The 21,878-nt window shown below is 46.0% G+C and overlaps 1 protein-coding gene across 3 annotated transcripts in view; it reads right to left on the bottom strand.

Annotated features, from left to right (window-relative positions):
• The window catches only part of Asap1 (ArfGAP with SH3 domain, ankyrin repeat and PH domain 1), a 259,627-nt gene that overhangs the window by 66,615 nt on the left and 171,134 nt on the right, over positions 1 to 21,878 (bottom strand). For 2 of the 3 annotated variants that reach the window (XM_051202528.1, XM_051202530.1), the window contains 6 exons: positions 11,602 to 11,676; positions 11,063 to 11,112; positions 9,989 to 10,118; positions 8,756 to 8,841; positions 4,082 to 4,157; positions 2,901 to 3,023 (listed from right to left, as the gene is read on the bottom strand). In XM_051202528.1, the coding sequence (XP_051058485.1) occupies positions 2,901 to 3,023; positions 4,082 to 4,157; positions 8,756 to 8,841; positions 9,989 to 10,118; positions 11,063 to 11,112; positions 11,602 to 11,676 (540 nt within the window). The remainder of the gene's footprint in view (positions 1 to 2,900; positions 3,024 to 4,081; positions 4,158 to 8,755; positions 8,842 to 9,988; positions 10,119 to 11,062; positions 11,113 to 11,601; positions 11,677 to 21,878) is intronic. The other variant, XM_051202529.1, reaches the window with a different exon arrangement.

The following is a 21,878-nucleotide window of genomic DNA, read 5'->3' as shown; positions in this document are numbered from 1 at the left end:
AAAACTGAACCGCCACGGAGCTTCACATTCACAGCAGCAGTGGTGGCTGTTGAGTAAGACCCCCCCCCTCTATCCCGTGAATGAACTTGGGGTAGTGTTGGCACACTGGAGAGAGGCAGGAGCAGCACGTGGAGTCCATCAACCCGCATCCACAATGTGAGAAACATAATAGAGCCTAGAAATATATGAGCAGCAAGTAGTCCTTTCAGGAAGTTAGGCTGTTAGAAAAGGTGAAGATAAATCATTTCATTGAACATTTGCCTAATATAACAAACATTGAATTTTCATGAGGAAAAGGATAAGCTTTCCAAGTATCTGTTTATGGCTATAACTCTTGAACAGTTGCTTTTTCTTCTTTTGCATTAGTTTATTTGTGTGTGCTCGAGTGTGCTGAGGTCAGAGGGCAGCTTGCAGAAGTTGGTTCTCTCCACCACTGGGATCCAGGAATCAATCTCAGGCCATCAGTCTTAGTGGTGTCTTGCTGGCTATCTATTTGGCCTAAGTATCTTGAAATTTCTTTTTCACTTTGAACTTGACACACCTAAAACTACTTGGGGAAGGAGTCTCCAGCAGGGATTGGTTAGGTCAGGATGGCCTCTTGGTAGCCTGTAAAGGCTTATATTGGTTGCTTTAACTGAGACGGGAAGAGCCACCCATCCTGAGTGGTACCCAGGCGGAGGACCCTGGACTGTATCAGGGCAGAGAAGTGAGCACTATCATGCATTCACTAACTCACTGCTTCTGCTCTTGGTTGCTTCAAGTTTCTGCTGCTCAACATCCTTGTAATCACAGGCTGTAACCCGAAACTGTGAGCCAAATAACCCTTTTTTTTTCCTCCTAAGTTGCTTTTGTCGGTGTATTTTATCGCAGCAACAGGAAACCAAACTGAGACAGCTTCCTCTAATAGAAACTGGCAAAGCGTAAGTAGGTTAAATGACTTGTGTGGTGCTTATAAATTCTCATACAATCTTTTCCATTACTTTGTAATCTTCTCAAAAAACTAGGGAGAGGACAAGAGCTCTCTGGTGCCCTTTACGTTTGCTCACTGGTGGACAGTTTCTATTACTCTGAAGTCACTGAAAACCATTACTTGCTCAGTTATTTTGGGATGGGTGGGCATGCTGTGAAAGGTCTATTTTTGCATAAAACACTTGGGAGGAGATACCAATGCGAACCCTCTAATCAGCTCGGGTGGAATTAAGTAGCTATGACATCATGCCCATCATCACACAGATACTCCTTTTGTTATGAAATTCTGCTTCCTAGCTAGGCTGAGCAAAATACATCAATACCTTACAAAACAAACTGACTTTGATTTTTGAACGATGTCTACATACAGGAACCCCAGGTAACAAAATGAAGGTATGGAGTGTGGCTATGGGCAAATCTTTCCAATTGGGTCTTCCTAATGCACGGACACTGAGAAGCCATTCAAACAGACTATTTCTCAGGGTTTGCATGTCAGTAGAGTATGTGTGCTTCAGTTTCTAACAGAGAAATTTTCCTGAGGCAGTCTGAGGCCTCTGATCACAGGCACAGTCACAGTCTGAGACTGCCTGGGCAGGGGTTTTGCATCAGTACACAGTGTTCCTGAGAATCAGGCCTGCTCTGATAGGAGAGCAGGAGAATATCTACTACTAAATAACAACAGACATCTCACTGCCAGACCCTCAAACATTTGTAGACCTAAACTTGGAGTAGAGAAAAAGAATAAAAACTATTTTTAAATGAATATGCATCTCCGGTATGGCCTCAGTAAAGAAATCTTTAAAGGCCACAGGAAAGGGCTGGTGTAGGTTTTCAGTGTGTTTTTTGGGGGGCAGAGGTTTCTTTATCATTCTTTTGGACTCATGCATACCTTTCGTAAATTTTAGGAATTTAAAAACAGTGAGAATGTCACTGTTGTGAGACATCGTAAGAAACTGGCAAAACAAATGCATCCCTTAAGCAAGCATTAAACACTGTCTTTCAATACTGCACAAACAGGCACATTTGACTTTCTTCCATGTAGCGGTGCATTTATCCTTACTAGGAAGTCATGTCCCGCAGCACAGCATCCAATGCCCTTCCTAATCAAGCCTGGAGTTTTGTCCTCAGAGTCCCATTTCTCACTTCTCATTTGCTCTCACTGGTTTGGGGTTCTCCCTGGCTACCGTGCAGCTCAGATGGCAGGGAGGACACTCTGGGCAGGACTGTTCACTCAGCTGCTTTGCCCCACCAGCTCCTTAATAAAGGGACCTCACCTCAGCACATAAACTAGAGCCAGATGCACAGCAAGTATCAATGCCTGCGAACGTGACATTTGTAACTAAGGGGCAAAGTTGCATTTATCTCAATCCACCAGGCAGTCGACTTGTACGGTTTCAACACCCAGGGGCCATCTTAACTGAGTTCCCTAATTCTGGGGCAAACTTTTAAAGGACTCTATCATACTATTTCCTTTATTCTCTGGTAAAATGAAAGACCATTTCTGACTTCCCAGTATAACGGCCATGGTCTGAAGGAGATACTCATGGGGTGTACTGTCTGCGCCAAAGGCAACATGAAGAAATATTTACGGCTATACAGCACTAAAACCCAGGGTCCCATTATTTATGAAGAGGCAAAGGAGTACGATTTCTCCTTTTTGAGACATGGCCTCACTCTGTAGACTAGGCTCGCTCTGTGGTCAGAGCTCTACCGGCCTCTTCCTCTCAGTGGTGAGGATACAAGGCCCACGTCCCTTGCACCGGGGGGGGGGGGGGGGGGGGGGGGGGACACAATTTCTAGACTGGGCATCATTACAGATACACACTTCTGCCTTTCATCTCCTGTCCTCACCACCACCCCAGCAGGAAGCTGTCAATGTGCCTGTTTCACAGACGGAGAAACACAAAGAGAACACAAGCAGCCTCACTTACACTGTTAGCCCTGCTGGGGACATATAAACCACCTACTTCTTTTGGGTCAAGCTGCAGAGAGGACTTTATGAGGTCTCGGAGGGCAGTGAGCTGTTTCTTTTCTTCATCTTGGGTTTGCTTTATCTAGGAAAGAAAAAGACACATCTGTTACTTACCATTCATCTGTAAGAACAATTCAAATTCATAGTTGTAGCGGTGGTGAGTTTTCTTACTGAAGTCTTCATACTGCGTTGTTTTTAATGTAAGAGGCAGAGGCTTAGCAAATCATGTGCCAGGCTTTCTTATCAAATCATGGTGATGCAAACCCCCTAAGTCCCTATATTAACCAAGGCTAAGAAACAACGCTAAGATCATTCATCTCTGGCTTTTGAAAGGATGGGTAGAAAGAATACGGTAATAAAATTAAATGGGCCAGAAGAGAACTACATGAGTGACCGAGAAACAACGGCCGGAGCATGCACTGCACCAAGTTCACAGGAAGTCACATGAGGACGGGGTTGCTGCTGCTCATTCATGTATATGTGTATGTATGTATGTATGTGTGTGTGTGTGTGTGTATATGTATTTTTTCCTTATTTTACATAGCGATCCCAGTTCCCTCTCCCTCCATCTCCTTCCCATGCCCCCCCACCACCTTCCCATCCACCCCCCACTCCACAGGGAGGGGCCACAGTCTAAACATGTAATTGACTTGTTTCTCATAACCTCAAACAGGCTAAAGAAAACATCCTACTCCATCTGGTTTCTGACATATGCAAGCACAACTGTATTTTGACTGTAGTGTGGTCACAGGTGGAATTTTCTTTTGATAGCGCCATGCCAGTGATCCTCAGGGTTTCAGATTTTAGAGCATTTTTCATCAGGAATGCCTAATCTGTTACTTGTGACTCTAAAACCGTCTCTAAAAGTATGTACTCACATTCCTAATACATTTCCTTTTAATATTCATCAGCCAAGTTACTTACAAGTAATAGTAATGCCATCTCTATACATTCTTCTTCCCTTCTGAAAAGTTTAAGTTTTGATTTCTTACATAGGTGGGCTGCTAAAACAAAGGCTTGTCTGCGCAGTTTGTACTGACACATCACTGGCCTTTCCAGCTTAATACCCTTCTGTTACAGATGTCCGATGTACCAATGCCGGATTGCAAGTTAAATGGATGTGCTACATAGAGAACTTACATTATATAAGTCTGCAGCCAGCTTTTCTATGTACTGTTTCAGCTTATCAGCTGTTTTCAAGCCATCCTGAAAGAAACTACAATGGAAAACAACAGTGACTTTACAGGCACACACACACAAAAAAAAAGAATAGAATTACGTGCAAAACCTGAGAACTCCTCCTATCTTCCCACACCCTCTCCCAGAAGTTTACACAAAATAAACATAAAACTAAATAAAGGGCTTATATAAGATGTGCCAACAAACCACGGCTACTATGAGGAGAGGTCACAGTCGGTACAAGTAACACTTGCATCCTAACTGATCTCAAATGTCTTCTCGCCCACACATAGATCACTTCCCGTGGCTGGGCCAGGCTTGAATCAAAGAGAGAAAGGCAAACTAGCCCCGGCTTACTGAGGTCCGGGCGGAAGGCACCATGTGCTGAGCCCACAGGGTTTCAGTGGTACAATGGGTCTGGAAGGCTGCTTTCTATACCACATGAAGAAGGCGGCTGCAATACTTGCATTTCCCCCAGTGATAACAAGAGCAGACCACTGAAGAGCCTTTACTACAGGCCGCGCCCGGTCTCAAACACATTTCACAAGTTGTTTTGTCAGCTGACCTTTTCTTCCATGCATACCCTACAACATTTAACACTCTGGGAAGTGCCACACTATTTAACCACAAAGGCATTTCAACAATTCTGGCGTACTGGACCCACTGCTGGACATTTTTAAATGTAGACGTGGTGCCCCATCTCAAGCTCAAGTCAAAATTTTGGTACGTCATCTAAGGCACACACCCTGAAGTTAACGGTACCAGCTGCAGGCGTGGCTATACCGCTGAGTAGATCCTCCTCCCTCAGTTAATGTTCTCTGCAAAGTCCCTCAAGACAGAGCTGGTGGCATGGGGTGGGGGATTGCTAAGTCCCCAGGTGATTCTACATCTGGTTAAACTGACAATGTATATTAACCACCCCAGGTAAATTCAAATTATTTAAACTGTGTTTACTTTTTAAATTAAAATTTTTTTAAAAAAAAGCCATGCTATTCTGTAATTTTTATGACATTTCCAGTGCTGTACGACCACCATCTACTTCCAGAAGACTTCCATCGCTCACTCTTCCTTCTCTGCTAACCATTAATCTGGTATCTCTATGTCTGCCTTTCCTGAGTATTTCACACACATGCCATCTGGTATGTGGACTCCACTGTCTGGCTTCTTTCTTTTGGCATAATGTTTTAAACATTCACCAACATCCTTTCACATGGCTGAATAATATCCTACTGTATGGACATCGCCTTATTTGTTTAACCTGGTAGATGCATGTTTCCAAGCACTGTAAATAATAAGTTATATAATATTCATGCACATACTTTTGTCTGAAAACCTGCTTTTGGCTCTCCTGGGCATTCATCTAAGAGTTTTACAAGCAATCGTACTTTCTTACATTCCTAGCAGTGATGCATGGGCTTCCTGTTCTTCATACTAAGAGTTACTTTTGTTATTTTAATTATAGCTGCCCCAGGGAATATGAAGTGGTATCTCGTTACTGACTTTTATTTGTTTTTTCCTAATGATTAATGATGCTGAATATTTTATCATGCGGTATTTGGCAAATTACATTATCTCCTTCAGAAAAAAAAAAAATAGCTGTTCAAATTTTGGCCAGTCAAAAAACTGAGTTTCCCTTTTGTTGTTGCTTTCTCCGTACTTCTGTATTCTCAGTTTTTATTAGGCAAGTGATTTACAGATGTTTTTGCCCATCTGGTGGGTTGTCTTCCCATTTTCCTATCAATATCTTTTCATAACCAAAGCTTTGAATTTTGGTGTCTGACTAATTCTCCTCTTGGTTTCTGTGGTTACCATGTCTATATTGACACGTTTAAAAAACAAATGCCACCACGGGCAAGTTATTAAACATTTCTGCATTAAAGTGTCCCGACTCTATGATGTAAAAGGAAATCACTGATAACTCCACGAGGTCCTGGGCTGCACATAAGTTCCTAGGAGCTATCTGTTACCTTTGAGGATAATCTGCGCTAGGAAAGAGAATAATGCTTGTAAACGTTCTTGCCTCTGCAAATCACAATCAGTCCTGCGGTAAAGGGAGTGGGCGGTTTGTTTTGAAAGCAGGATGTAATTGGCAATGTTTGTGAGTGAGTGAGCAGCAGAGTGGGTGAGCTGGAACAGGTAGAAACAGTTTGTTTTGCTCCCTTTCCAATGCAAACACTGGATGCACACCGGGAGGTACAATTCCACAAAGTATTACGCAGCAAATTCCCTGGTGAGCACTTGGCTGAGTCTACTGAAAACCATCTGGGAACCACAGTGAGCACTTGGAAGGAATCTTTTAAGGCGAGTAGAGAAGGCTTCACAAGGCACCACCATGCATATTAAGAGTTTGAAGGGACCGACTGAGCTAGAAGGAAGACTCTGAAAGAAAACCTTCCCAGCTTCTTGATGTGGAGTTCCTAGGTCCAACAATATGGCAACTTAGAGACGAACCCTACTGTCAGTCAATCCTGCCACCTCACAGCTCAGAACCTCATCTCCTAAGGCTTGTGGGGCTGTCCTTCCACTGATCTCTCTGCTCTAGGGGAAGACTCTGCCACCAGATCCCAAAGGCCAAAGTCCAGCTGCCTTCCATGGCCCATCCCAAGTCCCTCCATCTTTCAGACATAACCCTGCCCTTCTCGGCTCTCCTGGAGGAGTCTTTCCTTCTCTTGGTGCCCATGACACAGGTCACTGAGCGCCTGTGATGAGAAGGGTACCTGACTCCCTGCAGCAAAGACCTCCAGAAAGCAGCTCCGCTCACATCCAACTCCACAATCTAGGAAAACACCCGGCCTTTGGCAGGAGGCTGGTGAATGGTTATATGCAGGGAGCAGAGGAGAATAGAAGAATAAGGAGCGTCAGGCTGCAGCCACTTCCGATATTGCTGCTCGTTAATGTTACTCACAGAGGCTAAGTACATGCAGTGTGCAAAGAAGCTCATGCTAGCACACCTCACACGCTTACCTAGACTTAGGGGAACTGAGAAAGAGTTCTAAAATCAGCTACTAACAGATGCAATTCAGAAGACTGAGATAGACATTTCCCTGGGTAAAAGTTTTGAAGTTTAAAATGTTTCTGAAAAACCTCAAGTTGATCAGAGATGAGAAGGTCCACCTCAAATTAAAGTCATGGGTCACTGATTACTTATTTCAATATCTGTATGGGTCCACTACACCATAAAGGCAAAAATGGGTTCAGGCCCTCAGGCTCCAGTGGACTCTTCACTTTATAAACACAGATATTTCAATATATTCTACTTATCAAGAGCATTTACATAAAGTAGAATTTATGCTGAAAATGCCAACAAATTTATATGAGGATTAATTTGGTCATTAACAAGCCTTTTGTAAGCAGAAACACGCTAACCATTACATGTACGACTGATTCCTGACATTACAACGACCCCACTGCCAAGTACTCCAAATGCTTCATTTCATTTCACTCCCATATCCTCGTGAAGCCCCCGGGGTTCGTGTTACAAGCTCTAAACACCTACGTCAGATGACTCTGGTATTCAGGAAGGGCCTATTGCCCAGCAAGGGTTTGGACTTATCCATGAACCATCTCAAGCTTGGTGTTTTTTTTCCTAAATGTGTCATTTGTACACAGATATTAAATGGGATAAGAGACATCAAAAGGAATTATGCATTCCTTATTTTAAGAGTATTTTATCTGGTTCAAATGACTTTTTCATCTGACTGGGCTGCTTTGGAAAGGGCCTTGCATTCTCTTCTCTGCATATCCACCAGCTAACACAGACTCCAACAGTAATGGCACCCTCAGAGAGAGGCTCCAGCAAAGCACTCATCTACGCCAGCCCAGTCAATAAAGAAGATTAAACAATCAGACACAGTACCAGGGATTCACGAGAAGAAGGAACCTAGACACATGAGATGTTGCTGTGCAGAGCAACGTTCATGTCTTAGGAGAGAGCACTGTTTTGTAGAAATCTGTCTACGGTGCTAAGCATTTGAAATTCCCCAAGCGGTAACATTTAGGTAATGAACCCTCACCGAGAGACCTTGGGAGTAAAGGGATGGTAAAACTAACAGGGACATGACATAACAGGTGTATGGGGAGGGGCGGAGTCAACAGAATGGCCTTGGTGACAAGTGCTTAGCATCAGCAGTGGAGGAAGACATGGATCGCTTGAGTTGTCTGTTGTACACTGCAATGTTACATAGTTCAAGACATCTGCCTTACTATCAATAGTCACTAAATGAAAGAGAATCGAGACAGGGAGAGTAATGCACAATGAACCGAAGGGGCCTACTGACGACAACCGCAGGCAAGTGACGCCACACTTACTCACACTGCTCGTGGTGATACTGTTTATAATGTACTTGTACTGCGCGTGGTAATACTTTATAACTAACTTACTCGCACTGTGTGTGGTAATACTTTATAATTAACTTACTTGCACTGCGCATGGTAATACTTTATAACTAACTTACTGGCACTGAGTGTGGTAATACTTTATAACTAACTTACTCGCACTGAGTGTGGTAATACTTTATAATTAACTTACTTGCACTGCGCATGGTAATACTTTATAACTAACTTACTGGCACTGAGTGTGGTAATACTTTATAACTAACTTACTTGCACTGTGTGTGGTAATACTTTATAACTTACTTGCACTGCGCGTGGTAATACTTTATAAGGTTCTGCAGTAGGTCCACACCCTTCCTGGTCTTGATCTCATTGACTTTGATGAGATACTGTTGGAAGAAAGCAGAATTTTATGTTGGCAACTCCAGACGCGGCTCTCAAGTTCATGGGGGAGAACACCGCTCTCAAACCTGCGCAAGTAGGTGAGCTCTGTTTGGGGAAGGCCGCTGGGACAGTCAGTGTGCACAAACGCATTCAGTGTTAGCGTTTGCCAAGGTCTTACGGTTAGTTTACTACACAAGCATGAACGAAACGCAGCATAGGCACTGCACGGAAGTGGATTGCTTCCCCTTGGTGCAGTGGATCTCAAACTTAGATTAACATAGTCCTGAAGGACAGACTGTTCTCTGCAGAAAACAGGTGGGGCAGTGGTCTCTTCAAGAATGTTCTACAACATGCTGAAATTTTACACGAGGAGATGAATCAGAAGAAATCTCTATTAAAAAGAAGCAAGTTCGAGAAAAGGAATAAAGATGAGTTGATGCAGCTGACCACACGGCACTGCCTGTGATTTTATCACTGGCCAGAATCTTCGAGACTGTGCTGCTTACTTGTTGTAATGTCAGGAAGATTCGTAACAGAAAAGGTCAAGGAGCTAAAGGTTTATGAGGAAGAAAAGGAAATACAAAAGGAAAAAAGAAAACAAACAAATAGACAAAAACTCAGGAGAAAAATTACATATTCTCCATTGTATTCTACAAGCTGGAAAACATCTCCATTGCTCAAGGTGCTTTATAATGAGTGTGCACGCACCTCAAGGGGTACAGGCTTTGGTGGGAATTCAGTTTGAGAACCACAGCTCTAAGTCAAAGGCGGCATGCTTTTTACTGCATTTTCCCATGAGCTCAGACGTTCTTATTGGACAGCTTCACTTAAACCGTCACTCAAGCTGAATCCATGCTTTAAAATAAAACCACCACGTGCTCCTAAGTTGTAATAGCTACCACTGTTACCTCCCACAGGACTCCCTTCCCCAGTCACTCACAGGCAACAACAAAGTTCTCACCAGTGAATCCTGTTTTGGCTTAAAGAGTTCTATAGGACCAAGGCCCCAAACATGAGACTACAGTGCAATGGCGGATCCCAAAGGGCTTGGAGAAAAAGGGAGATTAGATTCCTTAGGAAACAGTCCATCCTCCTGCAAGCACCAACCCTTGTCTGCTGACTGATGGGGGAGGAGGCCAGGGCTGCTCTTACCTCACACATCTGGAGCTGAAAGAGGCGCCGTTCCTTCTCCATCTCTTCTGCGATCTCGGCCCCGGTTATCTCTGTGCGGATCATCCCGTGCTGTTTTGCATGCTCTCTTTTCTCCTTCTCAATTTTTGCACTGTAATTAAAACAGATGCCACTTAAAAAAAAAAAAAAAAAAAAAAAAAAAAAAAAAGAAAGAAAGAAAGAAAAGAAAAAGAAAAAAAGGTGGCTGCTGCACAACCCCAAGTGTGGACCTCAGTGCGAGCTTGACCCTGGTGACGATGTGCCAGTATGGGTGCATCAAATGCATTCCATGTACCCTATTGGGGTGAGGGGGCTGTGCTTATGGGGCAACTGTGTATGGAAGACAAATGGAAACTCTCGTTATCTTCCACTCAGAAACACCGATTTTGAATGGGGATGTAGCTTGGTTTAGAGTGCATGACCTTGGGTTCAATCCTAGTGAATCCAAGCAGCATTTATTTATTTATTATTATTATTATTATTATTATTATTATTATTATTATTATTATTTGGTTTCTCTGTATTTGTTTTGGAGCCAGCCCTGGCACTCGATCTGTAGACCCGGCTGGCCTCAAACTCACAAAGATCCGCCTGCCTCTGCCTCCCGAGTGCTGGGATTAAAGACCGTCCGGCTTCAGTTGCATTTTAACCGTCCACACACAGTTAGGACTGTTCCTAAGGTGGTGCTTCTTCAGTGGTACACTGTCACAGAAGTTTTACAAATGCACTTTGAGCAAAACACCCTGGGTCCCCAAGTTTTTCTGTTCCGCCTCTCACTCTGCTGCTACCGCTGTCCACAGAAATGGCTTCATTATGCAAACTTATGTTTACATAGCTTCTAAAACAGACATCTTTTCCTATCCCCCCTGTCTCTCAGAGTAACAAGCACAGGGCCGTTAGCCTCCAGAGTGATGGGATAATTGTGTGCCCCCTTTTTGAACTAGATCGGCACACTCACTTCTCAGCCCTTAAGGAGACAAACTGTTCTCAACTTACTTCTTATGAAACTCGTGACAATGACAATAAAACAAACAAAGAGAACAAACCACGACTCACAACTTCGTCTCATAATCTTTCCAGGCTTTGTCAAATGGCTTCTTGAGATCCTTTGGGAAGAGAAAAGGAGAAAATGAAAACTGCCACTCATCTTTCCTCAAATAAACAAGCGAAAGAACATCTGAGCAGAACCAGCTTCCTTTATGAAGATCTGAAACTGCACTTGCACAGAAACCCGAGAGGCGGGGCAGGGCGGGTGAGCTCTCCTGGTCCTGTCAAAGAAGCAGGACCCTGAGGTTCTGAAAGCCTGGCCCATGAAAACCCCACCGGTGCAGGACGGACTGGGGCCCAGCGTCGCCCCTGCCCACGGAGGAGCTACCGAGTTTTCTGGACACGCCTAACCTAGTTCCCAGTCGCTATGTGAAGTGGCATACTTTTTCTAAAGACCGCTTCACAAGGTATTTATCTCATGCTGAAAATGTTCAGGGATTTTCAAATACAATTACTAGAATGATTGTAAAAGCGGAAGAAAAAACACCCCCAACAAACCCAATCCTTTCACATAACGACAGCGAAAATAACAATTTCTGACCACTTACTCCTTTGACCCCCTTTAGGTCTCCTTTTAACAGGGAATCCAAGGTGAAGATCACATTGTGGCTCAGACCCTGGAGCTGAAAAATCAAAATCAAGAAAAGATGGGAGACAGTTAACAAAGAAAGAACGCACGACGGAACGAACAGCGAAGCCTATTGCTGTTGGGTCACCTACCCAGGGCTCAGGGAAGAGCTGTGTTTCTATTGTGTGTGCACTGCGTATGCATGGCACAAATCCCCACACTGCAGCTGCAGAACCGAGGACGGGAGAGTGACGTGCAGGGCCGCAGCTGTAGGCGCTCTGACGCCCGAGCACGCACACACGGGCACAGACGACTGCCACTCATCCCAGCACAATTCGGGGGAACCTCTGCCACAATTGCAACTCCCCGTTTGACTCTGCTTCGGCTGCCTGTCAACAATGCGGAGGGCAAGTGTGCAACCGGCTTCCGCTATCCCTTTTTGTACTCACACAACACGCACCGTGTCTGCTATTGTATCTCTCCTGTCTCCTGCATGACAGCAGATGCTCGGTGACACCAGGGACCTACCTCGACTGTCCTGCTCATAGCTGTATCCTCAGTCAGCTATTATTATCTTTTGAGACAGCTCTGGCTAATGTAGCCCAGGCTGGCCTTGAATTCACAATCTTTCCGCCTCAGCTTCCTGTGTGCTAGGATTGCATGTTGCCAGGCACGAGCCACGACACTCAGCTAAAACAAACCTTTAAAGGTTTGGGGGAGGGACAGGCTTCCTGCTGCTCTGCGGAGCTCCTGCCCAGCTGGAGGGAAGCAGCAGACAGCCGAAGGACGGTTTAAAACAGAGCCAACACGACCCCGGTGATTCCCAGGGAGGCCTGAGCTTGCAGAGCTCCGCAGAGCCACAGTACAGATCCATCTGGGGATCTCCTCCTTTAAGAAACTTTTCTCCCATGTAAGTGTGCATTTGTTAGCGTGTTCACTTATCCACCCTGTCTTCACTGAACACTGAGGAGCCACACGATACGCAGGCAGGAAGAGATGCTGTCCGATGGCCTGGTGCTGACACTTGAGTAGAGGGACTGTGCCCTACTGTCCACAGCTCATGATGGAGTAAGCCAATGGCTTACAGGTACCTGGCAAGTGCTGCAAGCGTGCCTATTTCTTTGAAAGGCTGTGGACACCAGCTATGAATCAGGCAGCGAGGGCAGAAGGGCAGGGAAGAGAAGGCCCGTCCTCTGGCTTCTGCCGTCTCTCAGTGCCCCCTCCCTGGTGCTCACACCTTGGGATTCCCACCAGCTCTAGGACATGCAACATCTGAGCATTCTTCGCTGACTCCCAAGATCTCTTCATTGGAGGGAGGTCTTCCAGTGTGCACCACCAGAGGGCGGAGGATTCCTGCCAAGGCAATTCTGTCTCTGTGACTTTGCCACCGGAGATACAGATACAGTTCTGTGTAGCAAGCAGACCCTGACTCTGTCTACACGAATCCACAATAACGATTTTAGAAAACAGAGCAAAAGACCACTTAGAATTTATGATTGCAGCCCTCAAAAAGAAAAAAGGCTGGGAACCACTGGCCTTGGGCAAGAAACTGGAGAGATGCTTTGCCCTTAGCTCTGGATTTCATTCTGGAGGTGCAAGCCCCCAGCACCCTCTTATCATCTTAGGCTCTTAGGAGATAGTGTCGATGATGGGGGATGTTAGGGCCGACTTAATTCTTCAGTAATCAAGTCAGCACCCTCCTTTCTGCCGTGACCATCCTGGCACCAACTTTCCTCAAGGAAATTGGCACCCTCCACCACTTGTGTGGATGTTCGCCTGCTCATGTGTTTACTGTGCATCTCCGTAGTGCACACACACTCCCTGACACCGGGATCTGTGTGCCCGTGATTTTATGCCCCAAACCTGAGTGCTGTAGCGCGCGGAAGTGCCCCCTCCAGCAGGGCTGGCAGAAGGTATGAAAGCATCACTGTGTGCACAAGGTGCTCCTCCAGGGCTGCTCACACCCACGGGATCCAAGTGCCCACCAACGAGCCTGGCTCGGGAAACTATGCAACTTACGAGAATCTCCTTTATGTTGTGATACACTGGGGAGCAAAAAGTACTTACAGTGGGCAGGACCGACTTTTGAAAAGGTGGGGCAAAGGCTGCACACAGGCAACATTTCTAAAGAAACACAGCAACCTGCTGGCACCGGTGGGGTGCGGGGGGGGGGACACTGTGCCGGGTGATGCAGGGGGAGGGCTCTCCTCATTTCCATCATTATCCCTGTTATTTAAAGGGCTGGGGAGGTAGACAGCTTGGTGGGTAAATGCTTACCTTGCAAGCATGAGGTCCTATTGGGTTAGATGCCAGGACCCATGGCAGAAACAAAAACCAAACTAAAACACAAAGGTCCAAAAACAAAACCAAAAAAACCTCCAAAAACCAAAAGGCAGCTCTGTCTGGTGGCCACACTTGTGACTAGCACTGGGGAGTAGGAGACAGGGGATTCCCTGGAGTTCCATGACCAACCACCAGCTGAGCCCTGGGCTAATGAGACAGTCCTAGCCTCCACAAGCAAGACAGACAGCATCTGAGGAACGACAGCTTAGGCAGATGCATGGGTATGCATATGCAAACACGCACACAACGGGTATGCATATGCAAACACGCACACACACATTCGCATACACGTTCAAAAGTGCACTAAAAACAAAAACAAAACAAAACAAAACAACCCCCCCCCCAGTATTTGAAAAAACGGTGAAAAACAGCAGTGAAAAGCACATTTCAATATTCCGTCCTAAGGCACAGCGTTCATCAAATCTCCAACCCTTGGTGAACGAAACAGGAACGGAAGCTTGCTGGTACCTTGACAAGAAGGCAACATTATGACACAACACAATTGTGAAACCTGCAGTTTCTGCTAAAGGTGAACGTTCCTCTGGAGAATGAATTTCTCCAGAAACTATGCACTGGCCTCACGGAGGAGTCAATGTCATCATTGTGGTTAGGTTGGGCTGAGGCGCTGCACTAACGGAAAACCCCAAGAGTTAAGAATTTCTTTGTGGGCAGCTGCACACGTATTCTTGGGGAATAATAAGAAACAAACGTACAAGGCATTATATATTAGGGATCTGGGTTTTCCCAGTGACTGAGCTCAGGAAAAGGCCACAGGAGATTTACCAGCTCTTCCCAGGAAAGGCCCCTCTGTTAGTGACTGGCAGCTGGGAGCTGCCTGAGTCAGCGGGGAGGCGCAGAGAAGAGGGGAAGTTAGAAGCAACACTGGAGCGCACACTGTTCTGTTTCTGTTTTGGAAATCTGAATGGAGAGAACATCCGTTCCACCAAACACCTGAGTGTGTTTCTCCAGGACAGAGGCGAATTACATGAGTTTAGTCTTAGGATTCCGGACTCTTCCGGTATTTTTGTTTTCTTAGTATTTCAGAAGTCATCACAACCCAAGCAAGTGCTGGCAAATTGTGAAGAGCTGCCACCCAGGCAATCGCAGGGCAATCCACACAGGATCCCAGCACTGTGGGGGGGACAGCCTTCCTTTGCCACTCGTCAGCCACTCGTGGCTTGTGAACTTAATGATCGTGATTGCAGTAAACATGTAGGTTCCTAACAAATGGCTACTCCTTATAAAGGGGCTGTCCCCTGCCGGTCCACACTTCAAACCCTACCCTGGAGTCGGAGGAAGTTGGACAAGGAGGCAGAAATAAAAAGCGACTTATTAAATACAATTATAACTAATACACGCTTTGACAAATGGCCACTTATTACTCGTAAACTGCTCTGATCTGACAGACATTATACCAATGATCTATCACAATCCCACCCGAGGATGACACACGTAAAAACATCCCCTCCTGTGTACGGAAACACATATGTTCTGTTTTGACTTTTTAACCCCTTCATACGGTTTCCAGAAGACACCATCTTGCTTATCTGTCTACTGAGGCATTACTCATCCCTTCTTTCCGAAGGTATGCCCTTGGGATGGCCCCAACAGGTGGACAGGGACAGCGCAGGCCACAGTGCCCAACCCAAGCCCCCAGCTGGACTTAGAGCTGTGCCCTGGCGTGCTGCCCACTGGAAAGGCCAGCAGCCCAGGTCCACAAATGGGCCTTCCTACATGCACACAAGGCTGTGTTAATTAACGAGGACATTAATTTGCTTGTTTCGTCACCTGGAGCTAATTCTGACAGGCTTTCCCCACTGCCCCTTGGTTCTCTCTCCTCCCCCGCAGGAAAAGAAACAATTTCTCTCAAAGCAAACCTAACGCAAATCTGCTGACTTACTCAACACTTTGGAAAATCCAATTAAAATAATGAGCCGGCTCCCGCAGTTAAATCGGCAATTCCCTGGTATAAATTAGGTTTTCTGTCTAGAGTGTTAACTCCTTCACACCCTAGGCAGTTACCAAAAATCTTAAAGTTATTTGGGTGGGTGCCTGGAGATCATCATGCTAAGTGAAATACGCCAGCCTTGGAAAGACAAATATTGTGCTTTCATTCCCACATGGGCTCTAGATTTAAACACATGCAACACCTCCCACACACATACCCTCTCTCTTTCCCTCTCTCCCCCCCAGACGCGCGCACACACACACACACACACACACACACACACACACACACGCACGCACGCACACAGTTCACTTTCAGGTAAAAAGGGGCAGGCAGTAGGAAGAGAGAAAAAGTTCTAAAAGGAGAGGAGACAATAGGGTGTGACGGACCATATGTGACCTGGGAACACAAGAAGGGACCACGTGGGAGAGAAAAGGGACCGATGAAGAGGGGACACCGGGCGGGATGGTAGGGGGATGCAACGGAAACCAAAATATGACGATACATTTGTGTATGAAAATGTCACAGTGAGACCCATCACTCTATGTGCTAACTACATTAAAAGAGAACACAACGAGAGAAGAAACTTTAGAGAGAGTTTTGCCGCTAGGCTGCTTTCCAGAACGCTGTGACAAAGAGAAGACTCGTAGATGCATGTGGCCATCGTTACTGTGACTGACTGTTTAATCTCTTCGGTGTCCCAGCATTCCGTTCGACTAGCCAGTACCAGTGCATATGGTCTGGGGAGGGAAAGGAGGGAGCCCATCAGGTACTGCTCTAACCCACTCATGCTACCAAAACACGGGCGATTCCTCTATTTGATGTCTACTTCTATCGACCTGACTGGTTAGAAAGTAAGTGCACGCCCTTTCATGTGTCTAAGCCGGCGCTTCCGGGTACAAATGGACTGCGAATGGACCAATCTTGATGATGGCATTGCTGGGAGCTGGTGAAGGAAGGAGGGCACCTGGGGCCAGGCCCCTTCCTGTTCCCTTTCTAAAGTGCATCCCTGCCATGATACAGCCTTGTGTATGTTGAGCGCAGTAATGGGAAAATCAGCAGACTCAGCTTCCGAGCCGTTTCCCTTCCTGTAACGGTGAACTTGAACCAAACCAGTTCATTCATACGACTCTGTGGGGCAGCAGCTGCCCGTGAGGACAGCCGCACAAAGCTGTAAGTAGCACCTTGTTTAAACAGGAGACATGGGGTGTAGCTTTGAAGTCAATAGATATCAAACTGCCTCAAAAACTAAAATTATACAATATAAATGGAAACTAAAATTATACAATATACATGTAACGGACAACTGCCATCTGCCATTATGGACATTAGATTAGAATCATGTCTTAAATTTTTTTTTGTTTGTTTGTTTGCATAAGCAGTAGGGGGAAGCAAGGAGGATTTGCTCATTGGTTGCGGGTATTTCTACCTCCAGAAGAGAGGTGTCCCCTTCACCACCCTCGACAGGGTTTCTCTGTGTAACAGTTCTGGCTGTCCAGGAACTTGCTTTGTAGACCAGGCTGACCTTACCACACTTAGCTGTGTGTACCCCTGGGCAAGTCACTCACGCTTACCCTTTCCGAGGCCTGGTCTCCTCTCGCGAGGTGCAAATGACAAGTCCCTGTTCTCTGGAGGGACTCATGTGAGCTGCGTTCCACGGGCTGAAACCCATGTAAAATGCTAACTAAGCAGGAGACGGGCTCCATCAGACACAACTGGGTTTGCTGTCCTCGATGGTTTTAAAACACACACATTTGGAAAGCGGCACAGTAGTGGGAAGGAGAGGGTACCAATGGCAGGCACCAGGACTCTACTGCTTCTAAGTCCTGCACCACACGCCCGCTATTCGAAAACCCCATGGACGGTTTCTCTGGTCATCCTTCGAGGACATCTCTTAAAATAACACTGCGTCCCATTGCGCTACGCATCACCTAGGCAGCACAGCCGAATGGAACTGTTGATTAAAATGATGGGGGGGGGGGGAACTGCACTTAGCCTGTGCTATCTAAAGTTAGGTAATGGGGTCAGAGAGCTCTATGAAATGGGTCTTAGTCTCACTACATTAACGGGGATGCAAGCTCAGAGAGGTTAAGTAACTTGACCGAGGCCAAAGCATGAATGACACAGATGTCCAGGTTGTTAGCGAAGGCCACTTTGCCCTAAAGGCCATTCTCATTTCCTGTCTTGCTATCATCGTTTAAAGTGACAACCAGGCCACATCACTTTCCTGTCTGAAACCCATTACTGCTTCCTGATAACTAGAGTCAAACTCATATCCCCAAGTTTAGGTCTGGCCCTGCCAACCTCTTCCCTTGCCCCATACCCAGTTCTGACAGCTCCCCTGTCAGAAAAGGCATTCAAACTGCTCCTAGAATAAGGCTGCAAGTGGCAGATCCAGGGGCCCCTCTACCCAGAGGCCGTCAGGCTTTGCCTGACAACTGTGGCTGTGGGTGTCGCTTTCCAGATCTACCATTTAGTTAGTGTCCTCTCTGCCTGAGAGAGTTACTAGGATACAAGTAGACACAGTAGGGGAAAACCTCAGACTCAATGGGTCAAAACCATGGCTGACTGAGACCATTACAAGAGGTCAGGCTGGGTCATGTCCCAACAGAGTGACACAGGAACCACCATCCATCAGTTTGTCACTAAGCTAGAAGTGGTAGAAGGGCCGAATCCTAAGTCCCATCAACATTCTAGACTTTCTGTTAAGATCTCTACGAACTACAAAACCTGAGGAGCTGTGTAACACCCTTCTCGGAGAGTATAAGCTCCCTCAGGGAGAGTGGTTTTCTTGTGTTATTTTAGCTTTATTCCCTTACAAATCTTCCCCCTTAAAATGGTCCCAGATCCTCTCCCACCTCCAACTTTGTGTCTCCTTTCTTCCTCTTTCTCCTTTTTTAGAAATAAACTTAATAACCCAATGACTTCAACTTTTGCTGCCTATATTCTTTAGGGTGTGAAACCATTCATTCACTGGAGCATGGCTGACTTAGCAGGAGCCACACAGCCTTAAAGACAACTGATTGGCCCTCCACTAGGAGCCACCATCTGTCTTCAGCTCCTCAGTCACTGGCCGTGGTTCCCGAACCCCTTCAGTGTGGGGTTCTTAATCTGATCAGAGCGAGCTAACAAGCCGCTAGGACTGCCGGCGCCTTGGGATGCATGCACTTTACTTCTTAGCTGGTTCAAACAAAAGTTATAGATGAACACCAATAAAGAGGCAAGACGGAATCACAGGATGCAGACAGATCTCAAGTATTCTGTTCTAGAGAGTGAAACAATGCAAAGTTCAAAATAGGAAACTAAGTAAATTATAGGAGGAATGTAAGAAAGGCATGCCACAGCTCTGGGCTCTGCAGAGGATCTCTGGTGGTAATGAGGGCATGACAGGGCCGTTATAAAAGGCCGTAGCCAGCTCCGCTGCAGCATACAAAATAGAACACATTTTCAAAATGCATAAATAGGTGAAAACTCAGGCTATGAAACACTGCATCACAGACCTGACACTGTCTCAAGAGATTATTAATTTTAAATTTACACACAAGAAAGATGTCTGAATAAGAAGCTTACTGGTGATTCTTATCATCATCTTGTCTCTTCTGTTTTCCAAGTTTGCAACAATGAATGGTTACTTTTTTCCTAGGGAAGGTACCACAGAAGCACACGCACAGCCCATCCAGTGCTTGCCTGCTTATTTAAGACTGAGGGTGGGTTCTACGCTTTCTGCATGCTATGCGCCCACTACTCTCTGTCTCTCCTTTCTGCATGCTATGCGCCCACTACTCTCTGTCTCTCCTTTCTGCATGCTATGCGCCCACTACTCTCTGTCTCTCCTTTCTGCATGCTATGCGCCCACTACTCTCTGTCTCTCCTTTCTGCATGCTATGCGCCCACTACTCTCTGTCTCTCCTTTCTGCATGCTATGCGCCCACTACTCTCTGTCTCTCCTTTATGCATACTATGCACCCACCAGTCTTCATCTCTCCTTTTACTTTCTTTTGTTTTTGTTTTTTGGTTTTTCTTTTTAAAGACAGGGTCCAGATAGGGTGCTAAACCTAAATCTCCATGCTTCAACTTTCAGAGTAATTAAGATTGCAGGCCTGTGAGACCAAGAAAACATTTGATCGTTAATGCAAGTTACAAACCAGATCAGCATCTAAAAGCAAAAACAACATGGTAGTCAATTTGAGGGGGAGGGAGGGTCAGCTTTCCCATGGCACGAGGAAATTCCAGACGGCTGGTGCAGGTGGCTCCACAAGTGTGTCCTAGCACTCTGAGGGCTGCGAGGAAACGCCTCAGAAATGGACCCAAATCTAACTAACCAGACCCTCTTGAGGATGGAGCCCAATGGCCCAAGTCTTAGAAAGTTCTTGAAGTGAAATGAACATACAGTAGAAAATCCAAATTCCTCTAAAGGAGGGGACGCCTCCAGCCAGAGTGGAAATCGACTTGCCTATCGTCTCAGGTGCAACTGACCTGAAGATGGAAGAGAGGTCAAAGGTTGCTCTAGGGAAAGCTGGAAAACCCAACGTACGTACGTACACCATATGCATGCAGATAGCATCTGAAAAGACTGAATTCAGGAGGGATTCCAATTTTCCTGGAAACATTATGCAAAGAAAAGGGGCAGTGTGGGAGCTTAAGGGGATATGAAATCCTGAACTTAAAACAATGCAAGTACACTCTGTCTAATTTAAGCAAACGATGGTTGGGTTTAATATCTCCTCCAGGGGGGAAAGCAAGGCACTGGTTCCCTTTCCATCTCACCCCACGGCAGGACAACTAGCCTGGGGCGGAGCTGGAAAGAAGAGGAGGCCCCCAACCAGACACAGGAGAAGGCGCAAAGTCACAGCACAGAAAGGGACAGCCTTGCCTACCACAGAGCCTGGCATATAGTGGGTACCTGGTAAAAGTCGCTGAGCTGAGGAACACGTCAGAAAGTCTGTATTCTTAGTACTGTCTTTAACTTCCATTCTGACCTCACTGTAGCAGGCAATGTAAACCCCTGCTATTTAGTGCCTCTTTTAAGGGAAATGGTTTCTGCCAGCTTAAAAACAAACAAACAAACAAAAAAACCCAACTCTCATAAATAGCCACTAAATATCTGTACCTCAAAACAAGGGTCCCAGTAGTGTGAAGATGGGACACCCCTGTTCTCTCAATGGGCGAGCGAGAAAAATGAGTGGTCTGCCTCTGAGGACCCAGCTTGTGAAGCAGACATCTCTGAAGTCACACGAGTTCTGCCCGCTCTCACACCTTTCCATGGTGAGTCAGTGGAAAGGCAGATGAAGTAAGACTACCTGCATGCAGACTGGATGAACAGGTCCTTTCTTCATGTCTTCATAAGAGACCAAAGGACAGTGTAAAACAGAGAGGATAAGAAACGACTGGCTGGAAAACCATCATGGCCATACATTAAATATAATTAGAAATGAATTCCAGAAGGGGAGAAGCAGAAAGGAATTAGGAATAAACACAAGTAAAACAAGGGTCACCTGACCACGAGATTTCTGAGTTAGCCCTTCTCAAAGTGGTTCAACTGGAAGTTCATGTGTCTTATGTGTGGAAGCCAGTGAAGTAAGGTTCAGAGTCACTGAATTAGTCAAGGCTCTTCAGTGTCATGTGTCCAGGCTTCTAGCATACAAACGAGCACTGCAAGTCTCCTTGAGAAACAGCAGGGCTTCTTACAGTAGAGCTCTCACCAAAGAACAAGGCATGGGGTTAAGTTTCCCATCTCACCCACTCGATGCTCCTGTTCCTAGACAGGGGCACAGACACACTGTGCATGGCCACTCTGTGGAGTTAGGCAGGGCATACCCAGCCCAAGGCTCTGACGGTTCACATGCAAGTGGACCCGAAACAGCCACGCTCGCCTTGATAACCTGTGTCCAGTGCTGCTGACATCGGCCCACAGGAAGGGCCCTGTATCTATCGGCAGTCAGGTGTGAAGGGCAGCCAACCCTGTC

Source organism: Phodopus roborovskii, unplaced genomic scaffold (assembly GCF_943737965.1).
Source record: "Phodopus roborovskii unplaced genomic scaffold, PHOROB, whole genome shotgun sequence".
NCBI lineage: Eukaryota > Metazoa > Chordata > Mammalia > Rodentia > Cricetidae > Phodopus > Phodopus roborovskii.
Note: the sequence above shows the minus strand (reverse complement) of the source record. Positions and strands in the feature narration are given on the sequence as shown.